Source organism: Ictalurus punctatus, chromosome 4 (genome assembly GCF_001660625.3).
Source record: "Ictalurus punctatus breed USDA103 chromosome 4, Coco_2.0, whole genome shotgun sequence".
NCBI lineage: Eukaryota > Metazoa > Chordata > Actinopteri > Siluriformes > Ictaluridae > Ictalurus > Ictalurus punctatus.
Window position 1 is genome coordinate 26,977,513 of NC_071284.1, and position 16,034 is coordinate 26,993,546.

The 16,034-nt window shown below is 41.0% G+C and overlaps 2 protein-coding genes across 4 annotated transcripts in view; both read right to left on the minus strand.

The window, feature by feature from the left end:
• Positions 1-2,126, minus strand: part of cmip (c-Maf inducing protein) — a 41,060-nt gene extending 38,934 nt beyond the window's left edge. For both annotated transcript variants that reach the window (XM_017465563.3, XM_053678093.1), the window contains exon 1: positions 1,220-2,126. In XM_017465563.3, coding sequence (XP_017321052.1) covers positions 1,220-1,561 — 342 coding nt within the window. In that variant the 5' untranslated portion in view covers positions 1,562-2,126. The remainder of the gene's footprint in view (positions 1-1,219) is intronic.
• Positions 2,127-5,530: 3,404 nt separating this feature from the next.
• gan (gigaxonin) overlaps positions 5,531-16,034 on the minus strand; it is a 29,301-nt gene continuing 18,797 nt past the window's right edge. For both annotated transcript variants that reach the window (XM_017465566.3, XM_053678094.1), the window contains 3 exons: positions 15,659-15,793; positions 15,428-15,537; positions 5,531-11,267 (listed from right to left, as the gene is read on the minus strand). In XM_017465566.3, coding sequence (XP_017321055.1) covers positions 11,086-11,267; positions 15,428-15,537; positions 15,659-15,793 — 427 coding nt within the window. In that variant the 3' untranslated portion in view covers positions 5,531-11,085. The remainder of the gene's footprint in view (positions 11,268-15,427; positions 15,538-15,658; positions 15,794-16,034) is intronic.

A 16,034-nucleotide genomic window follows, 5' to 3' on the forward strand; every position in this document is an offset into this window, starting at 1 on the left:
TTCATCTTTAACCTAACACGGTCCTAGCAGGCCAATATAATTCATAATCCAATATAATCAACACACAACATTTGGTGAATTTTTTTTTTTTTTTTTTTAACTTGTTATGCATGGACATAAAATTGGCCTCAAAATCTTTTGGTTTCCGTGAGATGTTACGATTTCTGTGCTGCTGGTAGCTTTTAAAGACATTTCTGCTTCCATTTTAGGCCTTGACTGAAAAAAAGAAGGACTGAAACAGTGGCTTTCATTGTGTGAAAATTAAGGGTTTATTAATAATCGAGGTGTTCAGGTGGATAGAAAAGATGAATAAATCTCTTTATAAAGGGTTTATTAACGATCATGGTGTTCAGGTGAATATAAAACAGGAATAAATCGCATTATTAAGGGTTTATTAACGATCAGGGTGTTCAGGTGAATATAAAACAGGAATAAATCGCATTATTAAGGGTTTATTAAAGATCAGGGTGTTCAGGTAGATATAAGATGAATAAATCGCATTATTAAGGGTTTATTAACGATCAGGGTGTTCAGGTGAATATAAAACAGGAATAAATCGCATTATTAAGGGTTTATTAAAGATCAGGGTGTTCAGGTGGATATAAGATGAATGAATCACATTATTAAGGGTTTATTAAAGATCAGGGTGTTCAGGTGGATATAAGATGAGTAAATCGCATTATAAAGGGTTTATTAACAATCAAAGGTGTTCAGGTAGACAGACAAGCTCAGTGATGGCATGTAAAGATGTTCAGATCGACAGAAGGGCTGAATAATGTCCCTTTATTAATATCACTTTTTTGAATTCATGACCAAGATGTTCAGATGATCTAATGGATGTCCTGCATGTAAATGGAGGATGAGAAAAGGCCTAGCGCGTTCCTGATAAAAACGCAAAACCTGAAGACTGGAGACAAAGCCAGAGTGTGTGTAGCCATCATCATATCAGCTGATGATGTGAATGTGAGGAAATAAGGACACTGAGTCTGAATGACATGGCGGTGTGTTGTTATGATTAAAAGCTGAAGCGATGCTATGGCGCAGGAGGTGGAGTGGGAGCAAAGCCACAGCGCTCTTCGACATCTTGTTTCTGAAATAGCGTAGCTGCTGTAACAGTGGTTCAACATGGCTATCGCGAAGGGGGAGGAGGTGTGTGTGTGTGTGTGTGTGTGAGAGAGAGAGAGAGAGAGAGAGAGAGAGAGAGATCACGGGACCTTACCGTGGCAGAGACGATGCTGCTGTCGGTCAGGGTGAGATGGTGGGGTTCCCATCTCCGCAGGAACTTGGAGGTGAGGATTTTGCTGAGGAAGGTGCGCGGGTGTTTCACAGCACACACCTGGATGTCTCCCTCGTGCAGGAGTTTATATCGCATACCTCCACCTCCTCCTCCACCACCTCCACCGCCGCTGCTGCAGTGAAGCGCGCTCCGGCGGCACGGCCCCGCGCCCACCTTACTGTTATTATTATTGCCCTCCGGCTCCAGCAGTGGCTTGCTCTCCTCACACTGATACGTCTGGTTATTATGCAGCTCGTTGCCCAAGCCGCTGCCGTTAAAATCCATGTTCACGCACAAATATTCCAAAGGCCAAAAAAAATCGCCTCGGTGATTAACTTTCAGTCTGAACCGAGAGGAGAGCCGAGCCGAGCCGAGTTACCTACCGAGAGTCACTCGAGGGCGTTAAACCGACAAGCCATTCAAACAACAAAAAAACAAATCCCTGTGAAAGCCGCGTAGGTGAAATGCGAGATGTTTCATTAATTACCAGTCCGAGTGTTTTTATTTTATTTTTATTTATACTGTGTCTCGCTGCCTTTATTCTCTCTGTAACGTGTTTCCTCGCGCTACAGCACTCCCTCCTCCTCCTCCTCCTCTGACGAAGCGATTCAATATGTTCGGGCCATTATCCATATCCACTCTGTCACTCTGCACGACGGCATATTCCTCCGAGGTGTTCCCGCACAACACGGCGTTTCACGTCAAACTCAAACACAATCCAGGACGCGACAGGTAATCTCCGCTGGTTTTGTTTTTTAAACGCTTGTAGACATGGTTCCTCTCTCTCTCTCTCTCTCTCTCTCTATTTCTTTCTCTCTCCCCCCACCTCTCTGTCTATCTCGGTGAAGGAACCAAGCGCTTCGACAGCATCATTCTGATTGGTCCATGCTGGGTCACATGACTTCGAAGTGACGTCAATGGAGAGGCGAGCGGATGCGCTGTTGTGCGTCTTTACACCACTGTGTGTGTGTGTGTGTGTGTGTGTGTGAGAGATCATAAATTTCCCTTCACACAAAATGGAGAAAGAAGAGGACGCATGATTGTTGGTGGGTTTACTGTATAGAAAATACAAAAATAAAAGTCTCTCAAGATTGTTAGTTAGGGTAGTGGCCTGTTACAGTTCAACTTAATGAAGTTGAAATCCAAAACCACTGCTTAGTTTAATGCCTGGGATAGAGTATTTGTCTGGATCTACGAGCCATCGTGTCTATCATCTAACATTTCTGCTGTGAAGGTTGTCCAAAGACAGGGAGCCTCTAATAAAAGACCAGCGACATGCGTGGGCATGGAGCCTGTAGCCTACAGGGCCTCAATTAAAAAGGAATGTCCTTCAGGCTACCAATTACAGCTGAGTCTTGATTAAGGGGTTTGAAATTTTCATGATATGATAAACTAGACTAAAAAAAAAATAATAATACAGTTTTAAGATATTAAATCCGTCCCGCCATGGGATTTTCTGTAGTATCGCTTATCCTACATAGGCTCGTAGGGAGCCTGTTGCAGGGAACTCGGGTGCACGAGGCGGGGGACAGCCTGGATGGAGTGCCAACCCATCACAGGGTACAATCACACACACTATGGACAAATTAGAGATGTCAATCAGCCTACAACGCATGTCTTTGGATTGGGTGAAACCGGCGTAAGACCCTCAAAGCGCGGAGAGAACATGCAAGCTCCACGCACACAGGGCAGACGTGAGATTCGAACCCCCAATCCTGGAGGTGAGAGGCAAGCATGCTAACCACTAAGCCCCCCAAACAAACAATATTAAATCTTCCATTTAAAACACACACACTGGTGGTGAGAGTGAAATGAAAAAAAAAAAAATAAAAATTGTTGATCTCTAATCGTCCTTGTTTCTAGAAAAATATTTTTAAGAATGACTTTTCTATATAATCTCATATTGGCAGTATTTATAAACGGAAAGACAGCGTGCCTGTGAAAAAAAGAAAAAAAAAACATTAAGCCAAGCTGTTTAACCAGAAATAGACAGTTATTTCATTTAGTTGTGATCAGCAAAGTAGAGTCGCTGCTCCTCTGCATTGAAAGGAGCCAGTTGAGGAGGTTCGAGCATCTGGCTAGGATGCCTCCTGAACGCCTCCCTGCAGAGGTGTTTCGGGCATGTCCAACGTGTAGAAGACCCAGGGGCAGACCAAGGACTAGATGGAGACATTATATCTCTTGTCTTGCCTGGAAGCACCTTGGTATCCCTGTGGAGGAGCTGGAGGAGGTGGCTAAAGAGAGGGAGGTCTGGGCATCTCTGCTTAGACTGTTGCCCCATATGAACTGGACCCGGAGAAGCACAAGAAAATGGATGGATTGCCAGCAAAGCCATGTTTGTCTGTGTGTTTGATAGCTGTCGTGTATGATAAAGTTACAAACATGCTAGGAGCACCAACAGAGCTAGCAACGTAACATGTTTACAACAGTAGCAGATTACACAGGGTTTTCAGTGCAGTCTGTGTCTCCTGCATTGAGAAATGGAAGTCGCTTTAATATGATTTAGTCCTGAATAATGGAGCAAATTGGTAAGTTTCTTGATGAGTCGCACTCAAGATACAATAGGGATGCGGAGCAAACGAGCAAGGAAACTGATCAGGTTTTTTAAAAAAAAATTAAATTAAATTTAAAAAATAAAACGAAACCAGACGGTATTAGACAGAAGTGCATTTTAATTGGTCAGCGGTGAGATAACCGTCTGATCATACACCATGACAGTGAAACCATGACCCCATAACAACCCTAGTCCTGGCAGACCTAAGCTTGTGTCGTAACTCTATCTTTGGTTTTCATTTATTCTTTTACTTTGAAAAATCAGTACCTCACAGAGCTCGGCAATCTTTTAGAGAAATGTTATACACCTCGGGTGATTACCCACCACTGTTTCTGATCCATTTCGAAACTCATGAAACTGCACAAGATTGCATTGGGTGGCTTCCTGAGCAATCTACAAAAAACAGTTGCTAACACTCAGGAATTTGGCAACGTCTTTTCCCTTGACGTCATAACTGTCTTCGACCGTGCGACGGTGAGGGACAGATGAGCAACGTTAAAAAAAAAACAAACAAAAAAAAAACCCAAACACTTTTATTAAACTCAATGTGTCGGCCCTTCTTGTGTTAATTCCAGCTATACCTTGGCTCATCATATCGCATTTCATATAAGCCAAGTAAAGAAAATCCTTATCTCTTTTCTAATTCACTGCAGCCATAAAGAGCAGCTGTTTTGTTTCAACTTGCATTCGTCTGTGTAAACCCGAGGCCTTCAATACAAACAGTTACACAGTATTGGCACTTGAATACTCCTCTGTAGACTACTTACGAAATGGGAAACTTTACTGTAGCATATACCGTGCGTTGTCTTTGACCTCTTTATAGGCAATGACGTCATGACACCAAGCAAAGCTTGATTAGTACCCATGAGAAAGATCATAAGCTCTCTTGTTTTGTTGACAGTCTGTACTGCGTGTGGTTGCCGAGACAGGGTGCTCATGTCCCTGCTGGATGTACGCTGATGATAGACTTTGCAGTCCCAAAGAGCCCAGGCTGAGGCAAAAAAGCAGTCCGTATACCGCTTGGTATTCTCGGCCTGGCTGTCGTCTTTCCTGACCAGGAATGAATAAGACTTACCATATCATTCAAAATGATACCAGCCAGTGTGACTTAGCACTTGGTCACATGGCTGATTGTGGTACAGGAAGCAGACCACAGGAAGTGTTTTGTTATGGAGGTAAAGAGGCTGTGGGTTAGAATCTTAGAAAAAGAAGAAAAAAACAAACAAACAAGCGTTTAAACTGTCTCACTCTTTAAATTAAGATGGTTAGACACTTGGGGGACCCCCCCCCCCCCAGAGTGTTTTAAACTCAGTGTCTAACTCTTGAGATTAGGATAATCTCTACATGGTTCCCACAGTGTGGTCTGTTCCCTGTTCCAACCATCCCAAAACCACCCACTCTCATTACTCAACCTTACCTATGAATTGCTGCATTTACTCTGAACATATTAGGTCTGTTTTTGTTTTGTTTTTTCTGCAAAATGTGGTCACAAGCCACAAACAGAATCACACGTTACATAGTAGACAGTCAAACAAGTATCTGTTATGACTTGATCAGATTGTGGATCTTTACAGAAAGCTCCTATTATATGCCACTCATTATTAACACACTAGACAAAAATGCAGCAAGCATATAAAGACATTTTCAGGTTGCTGTGGAAATAAAAAAATTTTTTTAAAAAAGGGCACAATTGTGAAATGTTAGACTGTGTATAAGAAGGCAGTGCCTTTATTCAGTGTATGCTCTTTACAGGTTTACTCAAATATCATGAAAAGATGGATTTATGCGAATATTTACGGTAAAATTCTAAGGGAATGTTATACCCTGTAAACAGCTCTGTATAGGATATCATTTTCTATACATATATTATCACTATTATAAGAAGAAGAACAGGAAGACAAATTGGCACATATTAAAAAAAAACAAAAAAACAACAACAACAAGAAAAAGCACTTTGAAATGACATTATAATCCAGTTTGCATATGATTTAAACCATGGTTTTGTTCAAATAGCCCAAAACATCTTTGACGTCACCTATTAAATGTTATTTACAAGTTAGACAGGTTAGCGTTCACATCCGAGTATAGACACGTAGACATGTCCGGTCTGCTCTGTGTTTCACCCAGACGGCCTTGTGCCGTAGAGGATAATTCCCAAGGTCCTAATGTAGAGCACTAGAGGCCAGATTACCCCCGACCCACAATCTGAGCTTCATCACTGTCCCAAGTCACAAGACTTCCTGTTAAATTAACTCCCACCATGAGAGCAATTTGGTTTAAATGATTAATGCCACCATCTTCTGTAATCCTGTTGTGTTAATCCCATCCGTCTCTGTCTCTCTCTCCCTCACACACACACATGTATACATTCATACGCCCCATTTGTGCCTAAATAAAAGTAATAATACAACAGTACCTACTCATTTATCACTTGTGCAATGAACATCATCAACCAGGATGTGACGTGTAAAGGTAAGATGGAATCAGTACAGTAGACTTTGAGTAATATCGACTCATGTGCAACTCATCCTCAAGGTGCTGTGTGAGAATCCACCTCTGACTTTACATTAATGGTGTAACTATCCAACATTTTGGATCGAGGCACCAATTTAAAAGGCCACTACTGAAATGAACTAGTAAAAATAGTCCTTCTGGACATCATCGTCATTCAGAAACCGTAAGCAGGCTCACCTCAGATTTGATCGGCGGCTACTAAGATGAACTGTATCACATTACGTCACATCACAGCAGATTTCAGTGGCATCACCAAATAGTGAAACATTGCTCTATGGCTTGAAATTGTAATCGTATGGAACGGAAGCCGGAGGTTTACAGCCTTAGTTTAGAAAAAGGTTGTTAACTTGTGGACCGTGGTACGGACGCAGACGCAGCAAAGTATTTCTGCAGACTGAACTAGTACTGAAAGTACTCTAGCAGAGCTGATACACACATAAAAAAACAACCTTTTTTTTTAAAAAAAGTGTATTTTAGTGACACTAGTTTTCTAAACACGAACCTTCTTGACTTCTGTGGCAGATCCTCTGCTGTAGTTTATCCAACCACATACACACCACTTAGTCAAAAGTATGTGGACACTTGACCCTCACACCCATACGCAAGCCTTCTCCAAACTGTTACCACAAAGATGGAAGCACATAATTATATAGGATGTCTTTGTACGCTGTAGTGTTACAGGACCTGAAGAGACCCGAACCTGTTCATGACAATGTCTCTGAGCACAAAGCGAGCTCCGTCAAGACATGGTTTGCCAAGGCTGGAGTGGAGGAACCAGAGTGTCCTGCACAGAACCCCGACCTCAGCCCCACTGAACACGTTTGGGATGAACTGGAACACCGATTGCATCCCAGACGTCCTCACGCACCATCACTGCCTGACCTCACTAATGCTCTTGGGGCTGAATGAACACAAAACTGTGTCCATCAGCCACACTCCAAAATCTAGAAGAAAGCCTTCTGAGAAGAATGGAGGTTATCCATCAATCTTCTATATCCTACAGTGTCAGGTGGAACCTGGAGCCTGAGAGGGAGCATGGGGCACGAGGTGGGGTACACCCTAGACGGGGTGCCAGTCCATCGCAGGGGACACTCACACACACGTTCACACACCCAATCATACACTACGGACACTTTGGACATGCCAATCAGCCTACCATGCATGTCTCTGGACTGGGGGAGGAAACTGGAGGACCTGGTGGAAACCGAGTGGAGGTTACGTATGATACCTATGGTCACATGGTACATATGTCCAGGAGTCCACAAACTTTTGGCCATATAGCGTAAATGTAAATTCTTTAAGACCAGAGACGTGTTGCAGACATTAGTTCAGACAGGAACGATCCGATTAACTACTGAGGACATGGCTTATTAAAACATTCTGTTTGACTTTTTACTTTTGAAAGATGAACGGAAAGAAGTACACGCTTATTCCTTCTGCGTCAAATGAATAATAAATCTCATCTTTTCAGAGTCCGTGGTGCTAATCAAAAGCAGTACTGTGACATGATGGTACAAAACCAAACGTGCTCGAAGTACGGCTGGGAAATAGAACGATATACGATAAAGAGGTATTGGGATATCTTTTTATAACTTTATTTAATAACAATTACAAACTCTGATTAGAAGAAGCTGGTTTGGTGTTTAAAGTTTTGTGCTGGTTTAAATGCTTAAAATTGTCAAATATGAACAAATTTATAAATTACAAAGAATCCCTACCGTTTTTTGTGTACATTTTATGGATTTATTATTTTTTTTTAAAAATCAAAATTTTTAAATTGGAAAATATCCATCCATCTATTTTCTGTACCACGTATCCTACACAGAGTCTCAGTGAGCCTGGAGCAGGGAACTCGGAGGACACCCTAGACGGCGTGCGAACCCAGCGCACTCGCACACAAGCACTCACACACTCGCACACACACTCACTCGCACGCTCGCGCAGACTCACTCACTCACTCACTCACACACTCACACACTCACACACTCACACACTCACACACTCACTCTCACACACACTCACTCACTCTCACACACACTCACTCACTCTCACACACACTCACTCACTCTCACACACACTCACTCACTCTCACACACACTCACTCACTCTCACACACACTCACTCACTCTCACACACACTCACTCACTCTCACACACACTCACTCACTCACTCTCACACACACACACTCACTCACTCTCACACACACACTCACTCTCACACATACTCACTCACTCTCATTCACTCTCACACACTCACTCTCACACACACTCACTCTCACACATACTCACTCTCACACATACTCACTCTCACACATACTCACTCACTCTCATTCACTCTCACACACTCACTCTCACACACACTCACTCACTCTCTCACACACTCACTCACTCTCTCACACACTCACTCACTCTCTCACACACTCACTCTCTCACACACTCACTCTCTCACACACTCACTCTCTCACACACTCACTCTCTCACACACTCACTCACTCACTCTCACACACACACTCACTCTCACACACACACACACACTCACTCTCACACACTCACACTATGGACAATTTGGAAATGCCCACCAGCCCTGAAATTGTAAAATATAAATTCTAGAATTTATAAATTTTTCTCCTTTTCAGTTTTAAGTCATTAATTTTTGTAGACATTAGATGAATTCTCGTTTTCCTTATTTTTTCCTGGTTTTTTTTTTTGTTGTTTTTTTTTAAAAAATACATCATGATACAGAAATACATCCGAAGTATACAGAGCATAAACTGTATCAGAAATGGCTTCAAGTGTTCTTCTCATATGGCCCACTCCCACCTCGAGGTGTATTATTTAGAAGCATTACCATTTATTTTAAGCATTAATAGACAGATATTAAAAGGTATCTGCTGTCACCATTCTGCCATGTTAGTTGCTTATCCAGGAATTTGTAAGCAAGGAAGTTACTGTAACTGGAGCTTTAGAAAATTTTAATGGAAGGCTCCAGCATGTGCTGTAAACAATGGCACATGAAGGACAGTTAGTTAGTGTGTGCTGATAGTTATCCTATGTTTGCACATGCATGCACACACACACACAGTATGTTTAAGTGTTGGGCGTGAGCTGTGTTGCCGAAGCTGCATGCAGCCGTTCTAGCGTTACGTTATTACATAAACCCTCGTACAGAGGCGTCCCTGCTGACTGCAGAAGCATCACACGGCGCTTTAACGATCTAAGAGCAAAGGTCAAGGCTGTTTAAGCAGACATGAGGGGATGGACGTTATCACCGATCACGCATGGTAAGGAGGAAAAACATGTAAATAATCAAATCAAACAGGGATAAAGTATAACATGTGCTACCTTGTTGATATGCAGAGAGCTTCTGCATATCAAGTCTCCGGCTGTGGGTTTGTATGGAGATGCGAGGGTCAGGTTACGCGGAATGACACCGAGAAGTTGCAGTAAATTCTTCGAAAACGATGCAAGCCACAGATAGATGCTCAGCACACAGACACCTGAGTCAAATCCATGATCACGAACGTACCGTGTTGTTGTTCATGCCTGAAACGCAGGATCATTATACTGATTTTTAACCCGATGCACAATGAACAGCTATAATTGATCAGCATTTATCTCATTCCAAGAATTAAGAACGTAAAAAAATAAGCCGGGTCTTATTTCTACGCCTCCTTTAGTGCAATAAATCGGCCTGTAATCGCAAAGTAGTCCTTTATGTAGCATGTGTGAGCACGTAACATGTATTATATTAAGAACACCTAAAACAAAGCAGTCACAAATGTTTGCTTAACACGGGTTGTTTCTGTCATCGGGCAGCCGTGTGGGCTTACGAGTTTCTACAAGCTGATCTGTACCAATTAGAATAGACAGCAGCAGCTGTGACGCACGCACACACAACAAATGGGGTTACCGGATGCCAAAACCGTCTGCAGTGACTGGAAAGCCAGTTCAAAGGTCACCCTCGAAAAACACACATACACACACATACACACACACAGAGTGACTTAAATATGAGTCAGAATCCTCGAGTAGGATTTTATCAATACAGAAAATACAGTCCCTACTACCGGTTAAAACGCATGCCTAAGCCATGAGGTATAGTGTTAACGATATAAGATTAATAACGCTATACAAACAATCTCCACGCTGCTAAATATGCACACTTTCATCCACTTTCTCTCAAATACTTCTCTAAAGCGGTGTTTAACATGGGCTAAAAATACACCACTGTTCCCATCATTCTTCTGACGGTCGAAAGCTGCTCCCATCAATAGTATATCCAGGTGTAAGCCCGTTCATACATTATTCAAATTTTTAAAAAAAATAAAATAAAAATAATAATAATAAAAAGATCATCGTGATCTATTTGTTGAAGCTGTGCGTGTTAATGCTGGCTTGAAAGGCAGAAGTAACAACCCGTGGTCCACTCTGAAAACACAGTATCAACACTTAAAAATAAAAATAAAATAAAGCAGCTACATATCAAAATGACATTCGAATCCCTTACAGTAAAAATAAAATAAAATAAAATAAAAAGTAAAGAAAACAAGACATTCCCTTAACAAGATGAAACAAAGTGGACAAAATGTCCCTACACAGCTCACTCAAGTAAGCATCCTCACCTAAAATCCAGAGATTCCCAAGTGCCACGTGTGCTTTTTTTCATTTATTATTATTTTTTTTATAAATTGACCCAATCAGCAAGCAGAGAGCAGATGACTACACAGGTGTGGACGTGCATGTTACGTGGATGGCACTCGGATCTGGAACAGACCCTGTTTCAGCTGCAGCCGGAACAGCTTACAGTTAGCAATGCGGAGTGGAGCACAGCCGGTCTTACACAGGTCTGAAGGCAGGAGAGGGCGAGTCGGGTGCCAAGTGCCTGTGCTGCGCCGAAACTCTCGCACGTAGTCGTAACTGGTGCCTGCACACACAGTAGAGGAGAAGCCGTAACAACTGTACAATAACATCATTATTCTGGGCAAAAGTGGATTTAAGGGAAAAACTCCACTCTGAAACTGATTAAACATTTTTGTGATGTGTTTAGCGTTTCTGGTAATAGTTTGTTGCTTGGTGCTGTGTTTTCATTACTCCGGTGAAAAACTAGTGGTGGTGTGCCTCACTGAGATCACAGTGGCACATTAACGAGAAATCCAAAACAGAAGTAGCGGGGACAGCAAATGCTGGACTCAAAACTTCCAGAATGCGACGCAGCTAAAGACACAGTTGAGCTGAGATACAGCGGCGACTCAGCTCGGCTCAGCTAGTCAGTGATCTACGAGATAACGGGCGCGGCGGTGTTAAGAGTGAAAGCTGAACCTTTAAGAGTTGGTGAGTTGTTTGCACAGAGTGTACAGATAAGGAGGTGAGAAAGCTGGACAGACTAAAGTGCTGCTGCATCAATGTTTAGACAGAAATGGAGCAAGGGTTATATCCCCCGGGCACCAATACGAGGAGGTAGTGGAATGGCATTGTGGGTAATGCACGAAAGTGTTTACCAATGTGAAAGTGTCCATGAAAGGACATGCCAGGTAAAGAAATTTAAATAAATAAACAAACTCATTGAAGATATAAATATTAATGCAAATCATTGTGGGTGGTTTTTTCCTTTAACATCATGTAAAAAATTTAAAGTACTTTAAAGAAAGAAAAAAAAAAAAAGAGCAATATTTCTGGTAAAGCAGGTTGAGCCAAATTCTCCCTTGAGCAACCAATGGCACAAACGTTCATATTTGTTCATGTCTATTTCTAAATAACGACCAGGCTTACATCTCTGAACAAAGGTGATGTGTACATAAAAATATCAACATGTCTCATTTAAACAATGAACTCCATCTCACATATTGCGAAAGCAGTCTATTATGAGGTTTTATCAAGTGCTTAATTGCTTCACCAAGCGTCCCGGAAAAAAACCCCTAGGTGATATTTATCTTGCTCCAGCTTCCTTGTAGCATTATTAAGCTTAGTGCAGCAGCCAAACACTAGTACATTCAATCCGGTCTCTGCACAGAGCAAGAAGTAGTAATACAGCACTAATGAAACAATTATAACAATTGCGACAATCGAAAACAACAAACCATAAAGCGAGAACTAAAAGCAAGCTATGAGCTGCCTTTACTGAATCTGCACCTCTACTGAACAGAGGAATTTTGTTCCCTAATGCTAAAGGAGACATGCCTTGCTTGTTTATTTGGGTTTAACATTTGGGAAATGCAGTCTGCAATTTGTCAGAATCTCTTGGTTTATACTTAAAACAATCTGTAATAAACTAGCATAACTACAGTGATAACAACAGCAAGTTGGGCAATATCTGCCGATAACCAATTAATCAACTGATTAAAATTGATACAGAATGAAACCATAATATTGCTGAACTTTAATACAAAAATAAACAGTACTGTACTTTCATTTTTTTAACGAAATAAATATATAATTAACTATTCATAAATATTAAAGTAAAAAAAAAAAAAAAGCTATACATCCAAACTGAACCAAAAAGTATCACAACAAATAAATAAAAATAGAGACATCCAAAATTTATGAAAAAACACTTCAAATAGCACAACAGAATTTGGCCTCTAGAGGCCACTCTCGTGCAGATGACAGACAGTGGACCCTTCTCAGCAGATCGCGCAACGGATACAACCAGGAAAAACGATCACTATGGAATTTTGCCCATAATTGATAGTTCAGATTCAACCAATCACATTCCAACTCTGGTTAAATACTGATTAGTTTAGTTTAGTTATTTATAAAGGACATTTAAAAACAACCAAAGTTGAAACCAAAGTGCTGTATAAGTAGTATAAAACGTATAAACAAACACTTAATAATACCAAATACCAGTGGACAAATGAACATTCTACACCCTCAGACCGAATTAAAACATAATGAATAAAAGTGGGTCTTCAGAGAAGATCTGAACATAGTAATAGAAGGGGAAGATCGAATATGAAAAGGGAGACTATTCCAGAGCCTGGGAGCAGCTACCGAGAAAGCCTGTGGCTTTAAAACAGGAGTGGGACTGAAAGGGGTAGTTGATTGGATGATCGAACAGATCTTGATGCTGTATGAAAACCTGACTGCCTCTGCCAGAAAGCTTAAAATGGGCCGTGGTTGGATCTTCCAGCAGGACAATGATCCAAAACATCCATCAAAATCAACACAAAAATGGTTTACTGACCACAAAATCAAGGTCCTGCCATGGCCATCCCAGTCCCCTGACCTGAACCCCATAGAAAACCTGTGGGGTGAACTGAAGAGGAGAGTCCACCAGCATGGACCTCAAAATTGGAAGGATCTGGAGAGATTCTGTATGGAGGAACGGTCTCAGATCCCTCGCCATGGATTCTCCAACCTCATCAGGCATTATAGAAGAAGACTCAGAGCTGTTATCTTGGCAGAGGGAGGTAGCACAAAGTATTGACTAAAAGGGTGCCAATAATTGTTGTGCACCTATATTTAACAAAGACTTTTTTTTTTTGGATAAACTTGTGTTTTGTTTGCAATTGTTTGATATCCATGACAGCAGAATATTTTTGTGATTTAAAAAAAAAAAAAAAGATCAAAAGTTTAAACAATAAAGACAAATGTCCCAGCCTTCTTTCCTCATATTTCCCAAGGGTGCCAATATTAGTGGAGGGCACTGTAAGCCTTTAGTGCTTCTTAAAACATCTTTACCGTAATTTCATACAAAATTCATAAAGATCTAACTACTACACATACTCTAGTGTAATGTAACGTAACTTAGTTAATATGCTCATACTGAGATCATCGCTCAACATACACTCTTGGTTAAAGGTTTTTGAGCACCTGGCATTTATGTTTTATTACAGTATAATTATGTTCAGGGGCACACACTCATACACACAAGGATAAAAATACGGATTCAACCAAAATGTTAACAAGGATGAAATAAAGAGTTAAAGAATGGGGAAAAAATTGAAAATAAGTATTCTAAGTATCTAAATACCTTAAACTTAATGTTCTCTCAGATCGTATCGGGAATCTAACGTAGTGCTTTACTAAACACCGCTGTAATAAAGCAGTTAAAGGAATACTCCAGCCTTTTTAACCTAATGTCCATCCACTGCATCCGTAGCATATGTACAACTAGTACAAATGACCAAAAGGTGACATGTTTCTCTGTACTCGAGTTTAACTGAAAGTTACATACAATGGATGTCTAAGGGCAGTTGGGGACCTCACTAAATATGTTCATGAATTCTTCAGTCAAAGGCTTTTCCCTCCCCCAGTTAAGCTCTAAATCTGTGTACTTTAAGAGGGAAAAATGTATGCTTTCATGTTACCAATAAAGTCTTAAACTTTGTGAGCAAGTGCCTCAGTTTTTACATGATGGCATACGGATACCACAGAACCTTTGGAAAAAAGTGGAAGAAAGCAGAATTACTTTTTTTTTTTTTTACACTGAGTTGGGCAAACCTCTATAAAATCTTTAGTCAGACATGTTCTGAAGTCTGTCTCGTCGTAAGACTTTTATCAACCTTCTTATTCTTGTGTAACAGTTGTAGGCTTGAATTTATGTTCAAACATTTACTAGCCAAATGCAACAACTGCCCTTACACTTCCATTGAAAGCAAGTTTCCATTCTTTTCTCTAGTATAGTGGAATCTTGGCCAGGGCTGGCTGTGATGAATCCAGAGCCTATCCTGGGAACACTGGGTGAATACGCCGCAACGCCGCGCGTTTAAATGAAACACTTAAAGGAAAAGACTCAGAGAGTCTGATGTGATGTGTCTATATGATGCGTAATAGAAATCTATGCTTTGTGTGCGTGTCTAATTAGCGTCATAAACAGCTACGTTTTAAGATTTTCTTTTTCCTTTAGTGAAAATCTCAAATATTTCCATCACTCACGTATACCTATTCCTTATTTGGAATTTCAAAATGTAGAGCAATTGAAAATAAGTCTGGTCCATTTGCTAAAATACATGTTTCTGAACCTCAAAGGTGGAGATCCGAAGCGAAATGTGGTGTCTGAAATTTGAGAGAGAGAGACAGAGAGAGAGAGAGACAGAGAGAGATGATTATGTTAGAAAAATTTGATGTACGTCTCAGGCTTACCCGTGTCCAGTTCTCCTACCACATATATACTGGCCCCAATGGGAACAGCTCCATATACGAATGATGATGTGGTGTGTATGCACAGGTTCTGATCATCGAGCAGCACCCATCTGTAGGTTTATAATAGTGGCAAGAGATTTACAGGAATGTTATTCACTATACAAGATACATGACGCATCAACAAGAAATCATTATGCAATTGCCACTTTGAAAAAAACCCCAAAACCCCACCTTTTCAACTCATCGTGAAAGAATTCCGATTTGCAGATAGTCATTTGACTGGACTCGGGGTTGTCTGCGTCTCTGCTCCTCACTCCTCCAAACACATAGAGCTCCTGACCTACACCACACGCCACCGCGCCAAACCTGCGGCCAACGTCCATAACTAATGTTAGCTTCTCTGGAGTATGCACAAACACAATTGCTCAAACTGAAACAAACGGAAAGAAAACATTGTGCTCTTGTTCTCCAGTCTGCCTAAACACACATGCTCTAACATGAGGATCAGATCATTCCATCTTGTAGTACAGTACGTGTATGTTTAATAATGCACTTTACACAACATTGGTGAACATGAGGAGTTAAACAACACAAAGTATTATTGTAT